Source organism: Mustela lutreola, chromosome 7 (genome assembly GCF_030435805.1).
Source record: "Mustela lutreola isolate mMusLut2 chromosome 7, mMusLut2.pri, whole genome shotgun sequence".
Taxonomy (NCBI): domain Eukaryota; kingdom Metazoa; phylum Chordata; class Mammalia; order Carnivora; family Mustelidae; genus Mustela; species Mustela lutreola.
In genome coordinates, this window is record NC_081296.1 from 151,334,021 (window position 1) to 151,347,373 (window position 13,353).

Below are 13,353 nucleotides of genomic sequence, written 5' to 3' on the forward strand. Positions count from 1 at the left end.
GAAATCCCATGGTCCCTCGCCCCACGCAGTTGGTTCGCAATGGCCTATGAAGCGTCTTCTGCAAGCACTTACGCACCAGACAAGAAACAAACGAGGCCCGGGTGGGAAAGGGAGCTGCGCCCGCGGCCGGCTTCAGGGGCCAGCTCCCTGGGTGCTCCTCTCCCCCGCCCCTGGACAAGTGCAGCTCCCCAGAGTCCCAGCCCCAGCCCCAGCCCCGGCGAGCCGCTCTCTCCATCCGTTTCCTTGACTGTAAAATGGGACTACAGCTCCACATAGCTTAGCTCCTAGGGCTGCATGAGCTAAGACGCGGACTGGCGTCCTGGGGCACCGCGGGAGCAGCAGGGGGGGCGGGTGGTGGACCTAAAGGCCCTGGTGGGTCATGTTCTTTGGATCAGTATTTTCCAGAATGTGGTCCCCAGCCATCAGCACATCCTGGCAAATGATGATATGCCAGTTCTCGGGCTCCTTTCCAGACCCACAGAATCAGGAACCCTGGGGCCTACTGGTCCCTGGTAACAGTCTCCCCAGCCCTGCCCAGGCTCCCGCACTGAAGCCTTGGGGATAGCACTCACACCAACTCCGCAGCGCGCCGCAGCGGTGAGCGGGTGGCGAGGCTGAAGGTGGGCTTTACCCCATTTATACAGAGCGTGCAGGGGGCAGCAGCAGGCATTTCTCAGGCCCAGACCCCCTGGCCAGACCTATGTCACATGCTGGAGAGACAGATGAAAAGTAGGATGGCCTCTGCTTTTAGGAGAAAGACAGCCAGAGACCGGGACTGGGGCCTCTCCTTTCTATTCCTGCAAACCACCAGATCTCAAAATTAGTCTCACTTTCACCCCTATTTCGATCTGGTTTTGAATCTTCCCTGTGAGGGCAATTCTAGTGGTGCCTGAGTATCTCAGTGCGTTAAGTGACTGACTCTTGATTTTGGCTCAGGTCATGATCTCAGTCGTGGGACTGAGCCCTGCCTCGGGCTCCACGCTCAGTGGGGTCTGCCTGGGATTCTCTCCCTGCACCCCTTCCCTGGCTCCCTCTCCAAAATAAAAATAAATCTTAAAAAAAAAATAAATAAAGTGCAATCCTAAGGGTTTGGTAATTGCCTTAGGCGGAGGTAGACACCACATAGTGTTTATTTCAGCCAAACTAGGAAAACAGCAGTAAGTTTTAGATATTTTTACATCACGTACTTTGTCAGTGACTTCCTGATACAATCTTCTAGAGCTTACGCATTTGCCCATGACCTCACCCCTTACTTCTCAGTGTCTGACAGCTCCACCAGTGCTCTTCCGTGCCTCCCCCACCGCCCGCCAGTGACTGTAGTGAGAACTGACGCGCCGCCCCCGCCACTGCCCGCACGAGAAGCACAAGGCTCAGCGAGGTCACAAGAGTAAGTGGCAGAATCCTCGGTGCAGCTGGTGTGCGTCAGACCTCAGCAGTGACGGCCACCCCGAAGCCCCGATTCCTACAGCAACGGGGATGGGTGACGGCGACGGCTCTGGGCACGGCGGGCGCACGGGGGGGTGGGTGAGCGGGGGGCTGACTGCCGCATGACAGGGACTGTTCCGGGCACGGCAGGCGCACAGGGGGCTGACAGAGGGACACAGGCACAGGCAGTGGTGCACCTCAGTGACATTTATTCACGCCACACAGGACATAACATGTCTGTAAGTGTGTGCAGGGGCTCCACGTTCCCCACTAACAGCATGCTGAGACGCACACCAGACGGACGCTCCGTGCCACGCTCTCCAAGTACAGCCGGTCAGTGGTGGCCGTGGGCAGGCGCAGGACTTGACGCTGTGGAAAGAGATGCATAGCACGGCTACCGTTGAACAAGAAAGGGAACCATGGGTGATAGCTTATTATGGGAGTACTGACAAGTCAGAAACCGTAAACCACAATTTTCAATATCATGAAGACACGTGGAGGGGCATTTCTACCCAGAGCGTCCGGCAGGTGTGAGGGTTTCGTGGACTCCCCTCACATACCCAGGGGGCTCGCCTGCCAGCACAAAGCCGGAGGGGTCACCGGCTGGCCCTGGCTCTGGGAGGACCTGAATGACTATAATTTCACTGTCATTTGGGAAGAAGAGTGAAGACACGTCCAGCACCAGGACATACGTTTCACGGGATGGCTTCCCACACAGCGAGCCTGGGCTGCCCTCCTGCTGGCAGCAGTGACCCGTCCTTCTAGTGCCCCCACACGTTTTACTTGGCCCAAGGGGGTGAGCAAAGGTCTTTAGCACTCAGACTGTAAGAACTGCAGAATTCGCTTTTCCAGCAGGGACAGCAAACTCCATGTTCTCAAGGACCCCCTGCTCCTCACACAGTGAGCAGCGACACACCTTGTCCGGGAAAGGTGTGACGGTGTTTTTCGCTCCCCATCATTTAAAGAAGCAAAAATCTTACCTTTCAAGGCTTTACTTCTTTTATCTGAAATGAAAAGAAGGAAACATTGGTTGTATCAATCAACGCTTTACAAAAATGTGTTTGGTCAATCCATTCCTGAAATAGACACTGGGCTGAAAAGCTCACAGCTTAGGTAAAGTGGTTATGGCAGTTTCTCACAGTGCCTCCCAGCCAGGAAGCGGCACCGCCTCCACCGGAGTTTTCTGCGAACAGCTGAGCAGCCCTTCAGATGCACAGGCCTCTCCACTCCTTCCCGTCCCCAGGCTCCGGTCCTGCAGTTTCAAGTTTCCTCCCTTCCCGCATCTTCTGAACCAACTGCTATTAATCCCTGACTGGCCTCGTGTCTGTCCGCTGAGAACCAATGGTCACCCTGCCCCCACTTCTATTATGGAAACAGTTAAAATATTCACACAATGGGAAAGGTACAGTAACACACCACGCACTAGGACACTCTACCCCTAATGACTCCTGCCCCCAATTCTTCTAAAGAGGGGACACGTCCTACAGACCTGAAACACCACGGTCACACCTAGGAAGCTCAGGGTCCCCTGATATTAAGGCCTTGTTCGAATTTTCCTAGTTGTCCCCAAACGTCTCTAGGAGCTGACATGTACCCCCCACAACCTAACGAAGGGTTCTGATGCTCATTTCTGGGTAAGAACCAATGTTCCTCCACAACACGAGCTGTGATTCCTTTTGAAAATGATTTTCATTTTCCTGACTGCTAACGAATCGACATGAAGAACTTACCAGCACTCCTGATTTTATAAATGATGACACTCATCAACCCCATTCCTACCCAAATCTCCTGGTAAACCTGGGTATAGTAGGGCTTCAGGGGGATCCAAACATTTTTAATAAAGCTTTGAAGCATCTGAAAAGGAACACAGTGATAAATATTACCATGACTATCTTTTTTTTAAAAAGATTTTAAAATAAGTAAGAGAGGGAGCACGAGTAGCGGGGAATGGGCAGAGGGAGAAGCAGATTCCCCACCGAGCAGGGAGCCTGATGCAGGGCTCCACCCCAGGACCCCGGGATCATGACCCGAGCTGAAGGCAGATTCACTGAGCCCCCAGGTGCGTCTTAAAGCTAACTGGAAAGAGGTTCCCATATACTTTTTTTTTTTTTTTTAAAGATTTTATTTATTTATTTGACAGAGAGGGATCACACGCAGGCAGAGAGGCAGGCAGAGAGAGGGGGAGGCAGGCTCCCTGTCGAGCAGAGAGCCCGATGTGGGGCTCCATCCCAGGACCCTGAGATCATGACCTGAGCCGAAGGCAGAGGCTTAACCCACTGAGCCACCCAGATGCCCCCCCATATACTCTTAAATGTGACCGTTTTGTACAAGTGCTCCACACCGGCCACTCTCTGGCAGCCGTTCCTACCTGACATGGGGCCCGCTCAGCAGCTCGTCAAGCCCCCGCCCCCAGGCTGCCAACCTTGGCTGTCCTGATGCGCTGCCCCCCTTCCCCCTCATGCCGCAGAGCGCCCAGCCCACGCCATCTCCCAGGGTCCCGAGTGTTCCTCTCCCTCACAGCTGTTCTGCACGGATGCTACACCGCGAATCACGACGCACTTTTTTAAACTTTTACATCGAATCCCTAGTCCGCTCGCATCACCGTGCGAAGCGCTGCTGGCATCCGGAGCTGGAAAAGAACACGGGGCCTAGTGAGACCCACACTCAGCCTCGCGATCTGCTGTTGGATGCACACAGCCCAGGGTGCAAGGTCACTTCCTGCGAGCCGCCGTTACATCATCACTTATTTAATGAGTAACAACAGTTACCTAATTGCTGGATTTGACAGGGAAAAGCCACCGAATGCTGAAGTTTCCTTTTATGAGGTCTCGACATAAGGCTTTTGATTACAACTCACTATGGACCTTAAAGTCTGACGCCCCCGTGTTCATTGTACCTTTGTGATGTCTCAAGGGGCCTGTCTAACAACAGGCCTTCAAGTCACTGTCAGCAATAAGTAGACCCAGGCACTTTGCATTTTCCTTGAAAACACTCCTTGGGCTTCAGTTACTCATGCCCCTGGTCCCCACCCCGGCCAGAGCCCCATCTACGTTCCCTTTCTCCACTAATTGGGTTACACAAATCATACTTCTCACTCTTCTCCGGGGTGATCATTACCCACTCAGCACCCGGGAACCCAGCACCCGGGAACCCAGCACCCGGGAACCGAGCTCGCACTAGGTGGCAGGCACTGTTCAGGGGCCGAGAGACCGGCTCCTAAGGAGCCAGAAAACTTGGGAGAAGAGTGGCCTTGGCAGAGGCTGCGTGTGTGCGAAGACCCCAGGTCAGGCCGGACTTGGAGAGCTTGGAGGTGAGGTAGGGAAGCCACAGGGGCTACGCAGATTCAAATCCCGCTCACTTCAGGGGCCTCAGTTTCCTCCTCTGGAAAACAGGGATGCAAACACGGAGCACCCCCAAGGGCGCTCTCGAAGAGGCGGGCCTCTGCATCTCGTACCTGCCGTGTCCGGAGCGCGGTCACGTAAAAGCCCACATCCGGACTCCGGGTGGGCGGGGAACTGGGTCACCTGCACCTCGCAGGCCACGGTGAAGAACCGGCTTTTACTCTCAGAAGGTCACGGAACGCAGCGGCACTCACGAGGTGCTTCCACACCAGCTCCTGCACCGCTGCCCGCCCTACACAGCGGCTCCCTGCGAGAGCTGCCGGCCGCCACACGCCGAGACCCAGGAGCCGCCCTGCCCTGTCCTCAGTGCTAGGGAGGACCGGCTCCCAGGACGGCTGCCAGCTCTTCCGAGAAGAGGAGCACTGGGGCTGAGACACCTAACGACGAGCCAGCCCGCCTGCACCCCAGCGTGACCCTGAAGGATGCGGCTGTGTGGTCCTCCTGGACTCCCGGCAGCGACGACTCCCCCAGGCTTCCTGTCCTCAGTCCGCGACGCTGTCACAGCCCGAGGATCCCGGAAACTAACAGCCCTGCCCCGAGCAGGTGCCTGAGCGGCCTCGCCAAGCCGCAGGGGGACGCAGGGGGAGGCGGGTTCGGAGGGATTGAGGCCAGGGCCCTCCTCCGAGCGCAACAAGGTCCCGCGGGGCCGGGCTGCCGGGTCCCACCGCAACGCTGGCCGCGCCGGGAGCCGTCCTAACAGAAGGCCGCCCTCCGCGAGGCACGGCCGTGTCCACCGGCCCCACTGGGCTCTCGCGGGCGTGCGGGGAGGCCGTGGACGGCCCCGCGGCCGGCAGCCGCAGAACAAGGCGCGGCGGCGGGCACCGGACCGGGCTCCGGCTCTAGAGGCCGCCCTCGCCACAGCCGGACGACGTCTGGGTGGGAAAGAGCGGAGCGCGAGGAAGGCGCCGCAGACACGTCCGTCCGCTTCTGCGCAGGCGGCCCGCGGCCCCTCTCCTCTCCCGCACCACCTCGGCCGCCGCCGCGCCGCCAGCACCTTCCCAGCCCGGCCCGACGTTCCTCACGCAGGCCCGGACCCGCGAGCTGCCCCCACTACTTAAGGGAGGCCCTTCTCCGTCCCGCTCGCAGCCGTGCGGCGGCTCCGGGGCGCCCGTCCTTGCCAAGGCCCATCTCCGGGTCGGAGCGCCCGCAGCCGACGCCCACCCGCCCACGCGGGAGACCAGGTCCGCCCGACCCGCGGAGGCGCGCACCGGGACTGCAGGGCGCGGATCCTGCGGCGGAGCACGGGCCCCTCGGGGCACCGGGACTGCAGGACGCGGATCCTGCGGCGGAGCACGGGCCCGTCGGGGCACCGGGACTGCAGGACGCGGATCCTGCGGCGGAGCACGGACCCGTCGGGGCACCGGGACTGCAGGGCGCGGATCCTGCGGCGGAGCACGGGCCCGTCGGGGCACCGGGACTGCAGGGCGCGGATCCTGCGGCGGAGCACGGACCCTCGGGGCACCGGGACTGCAGGGCGCGGATCCTGCGGCGGAGCACGGACCCTCGGGGCACCGGGACTGCAGGGCGCGGATCCTGCGGCGGAGCACGGGCCCGTCGGGGCACCGGGACTGCAGGGCGCGGATCCTGCGGCGGAGCACGGACCCTCGGGGCACCGGGACTGCAGGGCGCGGATCCTGCGGCGGAGCACGGGCCCGTCGGGGCACCGGGACTGCAGGGCGCGGATCCTGCGGCGGAGCACGGGCCCGTCGGGGCACCGGGACTGCAGGGCGCGGATCCTGCGGCGGAGCACGGGCCCGTCGGGGCACCGGGACTGCAGGGCGCGGATCCTGCGGCGGAGCACGGCCCGTCGGGGCACCGGGACTGCAGGGCGCGGATCCTGCGGCGGAGCACGGGCCCGTCGGGGCACCGGGACTGCAGGGCGCGGATCCTGCGGCGGAGCACGGCCCGTCGGGGCACCGGGACTGCAGGGCGCGGATCCTGCGGCGGAGCACGGCCCTCGGGGCAGTGCGTGGCGGCGAACCCCAGGGACCGCGGAGACGGTGCCGAGCGCGGGGCGGGCGCGCCCGGCCGGCGTCGGGGCTCCATCCCTGAGCGCGCCGCGCCCTCCGCCGGGGCCCGGCCCTAGCTCGCCCGCCCTGCGCTCCCCGTCCGAGAAGGGCAGCGGCTCCGCCCGAAGGACAGGACGCGGCTGCCCGAGCCCCACCAGTCCGCGGGGCGCCGCCCGGGGGCCGCGGCAGGACCCCAAGGTCAGCGGGGGGCACGCGGCACTCCCGCGCGTCGCCCCGAGCGCCGCGGGCCCCGCCGCCCAGCTCGGAGCAGCCGGCCGCGCCCCCGCGCACTCACCTTGCCGAAGACCCCTGGCTCAGGCCGCCGCGGCGCCCACTCCCAGCCGCTTGGAAAGGTCACCGAAAGCGCAAGCGCCGCGCGGGGCCCGCCGGGAAGGCGGAAGGAGCGGCGGCGCTCGGCGGCCAGAGCGCCGCCCCGACCGTGTCTGCGCGCCACAGCGCCCCCAGCGGCCGTGCCGGTGCCGCAGGCCGGCGAGCCCCGAGCGGGTGTGCGCGCGCGCGGCGGAGAACGGTGATTAACCGCGCGGGGGTGCCCCGGGCGCGGGACTTTCGGTGCTGAAACCGCACAAGCGGACGAGTTGGGCAACCTGAGAAAGGGGCCGTCTTTACGTGCTGTCTGAAGGCCGAGAAGCCGTCTCCCCTCCGTGGTCTTCTCGCTCGCTTTCTGTGGATTAACCGCGGTGCTGGTCACAGGTTCGTGCTCGCTCTCTTTCTGTGGATTAACCGCGGTACTGTGCGCGGCGGGACTCCAGCGCCTACGAGCGTCCACGGCCGACGCTGCGCTTGGCGGACACCGGCTTCGAAGACAGCCCTGCTTACTGCGGGCGAGGAAGCGAGACGGAAAACTTCAGCGGAGAACTGGAAATTGTAAAAACAAACCCCCCAAAACCCAAAAACCGCTTAGATGATCTGAAAACGAGCCAAATTGAAATTGGACAGGTTTAATCTAATCTAAAAGATGAGATTGGAGAGCTAGGGTACAGCAGGAAAGTCCCTCAGGTGTGTAATTGGAGGCTCAGAAGGAAAGGAGCGTGAGATGGGCAGAAATATTAGGAGAGATAACGGCTGGCTGAGAGTTTTAAAAAAGTGATGGGGCAAAAACACACCAAAGATTCAAAAAGCCTTAAGGAAGCCCAGCAGGCAGATCAATGAAAATAGACCAACACCTTGAAACATCATCATAAAATCACAGAAAACCAAAAATGAGGACAAAAATCCTACTTGCCAATCTAGACTTCTAAGTATACAGAATTTAACCTTCAATAAGGAAGACGAAGTAAAGACATTTTGGAAAACCAAACACTAAGGGAATGATCCCAGTAGATAGATGTGCAGTTAAAAAAAATCAATACTCACTATTCCTGCAGAAGGACAGTGAGCTCAGACAGAAGGACGAGGACACAGGAAGGAAGAACATCAAGCAGGGTCCAGCTTCGAAGGGACAAAAGCTTCGGATCAAATGGAAGCTGTATTCACCACCTGAAAATCTTGCTAAAATATTTTAGGCAGTGGTTCTCAAAGTGAGGTTTGGGGGTTCCGAAGGACCCTGGGGATCAAAACTATTCTCGTAACAATGGTAAAATTTGGTGACTTGTCTTTTTCACCAGAATTATCTCACAAGTGTTCTGTGGAGTTCTCCAGAGGCCGACTTGTGACGTCACAACAGAAGGAATGCAGAAACAGATACGGGAATCCAGCTATCCCCTATGAAGGCAGACATTTAGAGATCTACAAAAATGTCAGTGTGTCACTCTGCACACATATAGTGACTTTTCATGAAAATATTCCCTTTCACACCAAATCGGTTTATTATTTTTAAATGAATTAATAAATAAAGTATCTCAGCTGTAATTCCTAGTAAAGTAGATGCAATGGACATGAACAAAAGCTCTCTAGGGGCTTCAGAGTGTAACGGGTCCTGAGCTAAAGACCTGATTTCTGAACCACTGTCTTGGGAAAATGTTTGAGACTTATAATATGGTCGGAAACTGCTGATGACAAGCATTTCAGGAACAACTTAGGAGTATCCTCCTAATCTATTTTAAGATAAAGTTTTTGTGGGGCGCCTGGGTGGCTCAGTGAGTTGGGCCACTGCCTTCAGCTCGGGTCGTGATCTCAGGGTCCTGGGATCGAGCCCCGAGTCGGGCTCTCTGCTCGGCGGGGAGCCTGCTTCCCCCTCTCTCTCTGCCTGCCTCTCTGCCTACTTGTGATCTCTATCAAATAAATAAATAAAATCTTAAAAAAAAAAAAAAGATAAAGTTTTTGAACTTCAGGGGCACTGGGGTGGCTCAGTGGGTTAAACCTCTGCGTTCAGCTCCGGTCATGATCCCAGGGTCCTGGGATCGAGCCCCACATCGGGCTCTCTGCTCTGCAGGGAGCTTGCTTCCTCCTCTCTCTCTCTGTCTGCCTCTCAGCCTACTTGTGATCTCTATCTGTCATATAAATAAATAAAATCTTTTAAAAAAAAGTTTTTGAACTTCAAACTCTGTTTGAGATCAACAGAATTTTCATGTCTTTTGTTTCAAAGCCAAAACACCCTATGAAAAATACATCTTCAAAGGAAACAATGATTGAAGACAGGACTACCCAGATTTGTGCAGAATTCCACATTTTGCAGCTGAACAGGTCAGAGAAGACATGAAGGTCCTTGGGACGCGGCTTCTCCCACTCTGTCCAGAGTGCTGCTTGCTGGCACCAGCATCATTTGTCATTGTCTGAGCTGCTTGTTTTCCCTTTGGGTCTGTGACTCAAGCTGTTCTGCGGACGCCAACATGCAAAACCTTCACCAAGGCTCATGGCTTCCTCTGTGCTAGGGTCTAAACATCTACAAGCCTACTGAGAACTGTCAGACTGTCTCTTTTGACTTTGGACAGGAATGCAAGTTGAGCTGTGCTGAGTATGAAGCACCCAGAACTGCCACTCAAACGAAGGGGATCAAAGCTATTTTCTGTGATGCCCAGAATGTTAGCTACTACTCGGGAAAATGGCAATGAAATGAGAACAAATTTTGGAACTGAAGCATCAGGTCAGTCTTCTTGTACTGCAGTTAAAAACTCAAGACTCAAGACGACTGAGGCGACAGCAACCTGAAAGGTTCAAAGAACATAGGAAGGGCCTTCCAATTGCCTCACACGTGTTAAAATGACTAAAATAAAAAAAGACAAATAAGCGTTGGCAAGAGAAACACTTGGGAGAAAAAGGAACCCTTGAACACTGTGGGTGGGAATGTAAATTGGTGCAACCACCACAGAAAACAGTATGGGGGTTCCTCAAGAAAGTAAAAATAGAAATAGGATATGGTCCAGTCATTCCAATATTGAATATTTACCCAAAGAAAACAAAACCACTAATTTGAAAAGATAATGTTCCTGTATGTTCATTGCAGCATTATTTGTGATAACCAAGAAATGGAAACAGCTCAGGTGTCCAGTGATAGACAAACGGATAAGGAAAACACATGTACACACACACACACACACACACACACACACACACACACACACTGGACTATTACTCAGCCATAAAAAGGGTGAAATTGTGCCATTTGCACAACAACGTGGATAGACCTAGAGGATATTATGCTAAAATAAGTCAGAGAAGGAAAAATACGGTATGATTTCATTTATATGTGGAATCTAAAGAAATGAATAAAGCAAGAAGCAGAAATAGACCTATAAATACAGAGAACAAGTGATGGCTGCCAGAGGGAAGGGAGATTGGGTGCATGGGTGAAGGGGTGGGAGGTGCTTCCAGTGGGGGAATGAATACTCGTGGGAGTGAAGGACATAGGGCAGGGAATATAGTGGACGGCGCTGTCCTAGTGTCAGCCGGACGTGTGGTGGGAATGGCGGCACATGTAGACGTGGACTCACTGTCACACACTTGAAACACTGTAACATTGTGCATCAACTCCAGTAACATTGTGCATCAACTGCAGTAAGAACAGAACAGGCCCCCCGGACAGTCTCCTCGGGAAAACAGAACTCTTGGAAAAACAGCTGCCCCCTGAAAAGGTGCTCCGACGCCGGCCAGGGACGACGCGGTGCGGAGACACAAATGTGAGTTCTGCAGTTGCGGGAAGTGGTTTCGGTGTCCTTTGGGACGTTCAGAGCATGTGCTGGCCTTCCACGAAGCATCAGGTGACCGTGTTTTCCGCCAGCGCTGGACGACATACCGCAGTCTCCGTGACTCGACGGTCACATGGTCATTAGAGCACAACAGGTTGCTCCCCGCCGCCCCAGGGTGTGCGCGCGACCCTTCTGCAGGCCGCGGTGTGCGGACCAGTCCGAGCGGGAGCGCCAGGGCCCGGGATAGAAGCCAGAGGTGTGGTCCGGCTCGGGGCCTGGGACCCCGGGCCCGAGCCAGGCTGGGCTCATCTTCCCGTGAAACACGGAGAGCCCCCCAAGCCCCCCGCCCCGGCCCGGGCTGCCCTGGCGCGGACTCTGGCTCGCCGCCCTCGGAGCATTCTCCGGCCGAGCCGGCCTTCCCCAGGTTGGTCGGCGCACCCTGCGATCGCCCGCGCGCTGACCGTCCGCGAGTGCGGGGCCGCGCGCTGACCGCAGGCGGCAGGCGGGCGACTGTCCTCGTGGTCCCGGCCGGGCTCCTCCCTCCACCGCGGCCTCATCGCTGCGGTTCGGGCCGCCTTCCCGCCTCGGGAGCGCGGCCTGCGCCACCTCAGCGGCTCGCAGCGTCTCCCCCTTCCGCTGGCCCACGGCCGCCCGACGCGGCCTCTCGCCGTTGCTTCCCGCCCGGCGCGTGGACGGCGGGGCCCGTCCCGTGCGGACTTAGGGGGAGAAGCCGAAGCCCAGGACTCCTGCCGCGGCCCCCAGAACTCCAGCTCTCAGCCCGGCCTTCGTCCGCGGCGTGCCCTCCCCGGGGCTGGCCCCCAGCCGTCGGCCTTCGGCTGCCCCGTTCCCGGCTGCCCCGCACGCCTCCGCGCACGGTCCTTCTCTCCCACGAGCCTTTCCCACCTCCTTGCTCCCGCGCCCAGGACGGGGGCGGCGCGACCCAGGGCAGCCGCCAGCCGCACCCCTCGACGGTGCGCGCTCGCCCCTTCCCCGGTGGCCTTCCGCGCCCGCACTGGGTACCGCCGCAGGTGCCCGGCAGCTCTGCACCGGGCCTGGCCCTCGCCGGCCTGCAGCGCGACGCCGCGGGCGCGACCCTGAGACACGGCGGAGAGCGAGTCCGGACTTAGTTCTTGCACCCCCGGGGCGTCCCGCGGGCCGACTCCGTGGCCGCAGCGTGGCCGCAGGCCTGCCCGCGCGCGGAGGGGCGGGGCCGGCAGCACGAGGTCCCGGCTGCGTGGGCGCCGGTGCGTTCTGATTGGAGGGCTCGGGCGGGGCGGGGCCGGAGGCACGAGGTCCTGGCCGCGTGGGCGCCGGCGCGCTCTGATTGGCGGGCCCGGGCGGGGCGGGGAGGGTCCGGAGGCACGACGTCCCGGCCGCGTGGGCGCCGGCGCGCTCTGATTGGAGAGCCCGGGCGGGGCGGGGCGGGGCGGGTCCGGAGGCACGAGGTCCTGGCCGCGTGGGCGCCGGCGCGTTCTGATTGGAGAGCCCGGGCGGGGTAGGGCGGGTCCGGAGGCACGAGCCTGGCCGCGTGGGCGCCGGCGCGTTCTGATTGGAGAGCCCGGGCGGGGCGGGGCGGGTCCGGAGGCACGAGCCTGGCCGCGTGGGCGCCGGCGCGTTCTGATTGGAGAACCCGGGCGGGGTGGGGCGGGTCCGGAGGCACGAGGTCCTGGCCGCGTGGGCGCCGGCGCGTTCTGATTGGAGAACCCGGGCGGGGTGGGGCGGGTCCGGAGGCACGAGGTCCTGGCCGCGTGGGCGCCGGCGCGCTCTGATTGGAGAACCCGGGCGGGGTGGGGCGGGTCCGGAGGCACGAGGTCCTGGCCGCGTGGGCGCCGGCGCGTTCTGATTGGAGAACCCGGGCGGGGTGGGGCGGGTCCGGAGGCACGAGGTCCTGGCCGCGTGGGCGCCGGCGCGCTCTGATTGGCGGGCCCGGGCGGGGCGGGGCTGCGCTCCGACGTCCCCACGTCGCGCCGTGGCGTTCCCGCCGGCGTCCGCCCCCGCCGCTCCGCGGGGCAGTTGAGGCGGCGTCGCGGCGGCGGGCGGCATGCTGCGCAAGCTCACCGTCGACCAGATCAACGACTGGTTCACGATCGGCAAGGCCGTGGCGGATGTGGAGCTGCTCGGCTCGCCGCCCGCCTTTCCGGCCGAGGCCGGCAGGGACGAGGCGCAGCGCCGGGACGCGGGCCCCGCCGTGGGCGCCGCGGCCCAGCCGCCGCCGCCGCCGCCCGTGGCGTCCCGGAGGTAGGAGGCGGCCGTGGGTGCGCGGCCTCCGCCGACGCCGCGCGACCCCGTCCCTGCCCCCGGCCGCCGAGGGCGAGCTGGCGGACCCCGGCCCGGGAAGTCGCGCCTGCCGGGGGCCGAGCCGCCCCGGACGCCCGGTCCCGGGTCTCAGCGTCCAGGGTCGGCCTCGGCCGCGGTGTCAGGCGGGGCCCCGCG

The 13,353-nt window shown here is 60.4% G+C and overlaps 2 protein-coding genes across 2 annotated transcripts; both read right to left on the reverse strand.

The window, feature by feature from the left end:
• Nucleotides 1–1,614: 1,614 nt before the first annotated feature.
• ATP5MJ (ATP synthase membrane subunit j) lies at nucleotides 1,615–7,277 on the reverse strand. Its single transcript, XM_059183283.1, has 4 exons — nucleotides 7,131–7,277; nucleotides 3,156–3,279; nucleotides 2,406–2,429; nucleotides 1,615–1,794 (listed from the first exon to the last, which is right to left on the reverse strand). Exons 2-4 carry the CDS (start codon nucleotides 3,277–3,279, stop codon nucleotides 1,760–1,762), a joined length of 183 nt encoding a protein of 60 aa, XP_059039266.1. The 5' UTR covers nucleotides 7,131–7,277; the 3' UTR covers nucleotides 1,615–1,759.
• On the reverse strand, nucleotides 3,202–12,963 carry LOC131837272 (basic proline-rich protein-like). Its single transcript, XM_059183449.1, has 7 exons — nucleotides 12,221–12,963; nucleotides 11,795–12,171; nucleotides 11,109–11,636; nucleotides 7,586–7,671; nucleotides 7,194–7,408; nucleotides 4,880–7,144; nucleotides 3,202–4,054 (listed from the first exon to the last, which is right to left on the reverse strand). Exons 1-6 carry the CDS (start codon nucleotides 12,961–12,963, stop codon nucleotides 5,881–5,883), a joined length of 3,213 nt encoding a protein of 1,070 aa, XP_059039432.1. The 3' UTR covers nucleotides 3,202–4,054; nucleotides 4,880–5,880.
• Between the last annotated feature and the right edge of the window lie 390 nt (nucleotides 12,964–13,353).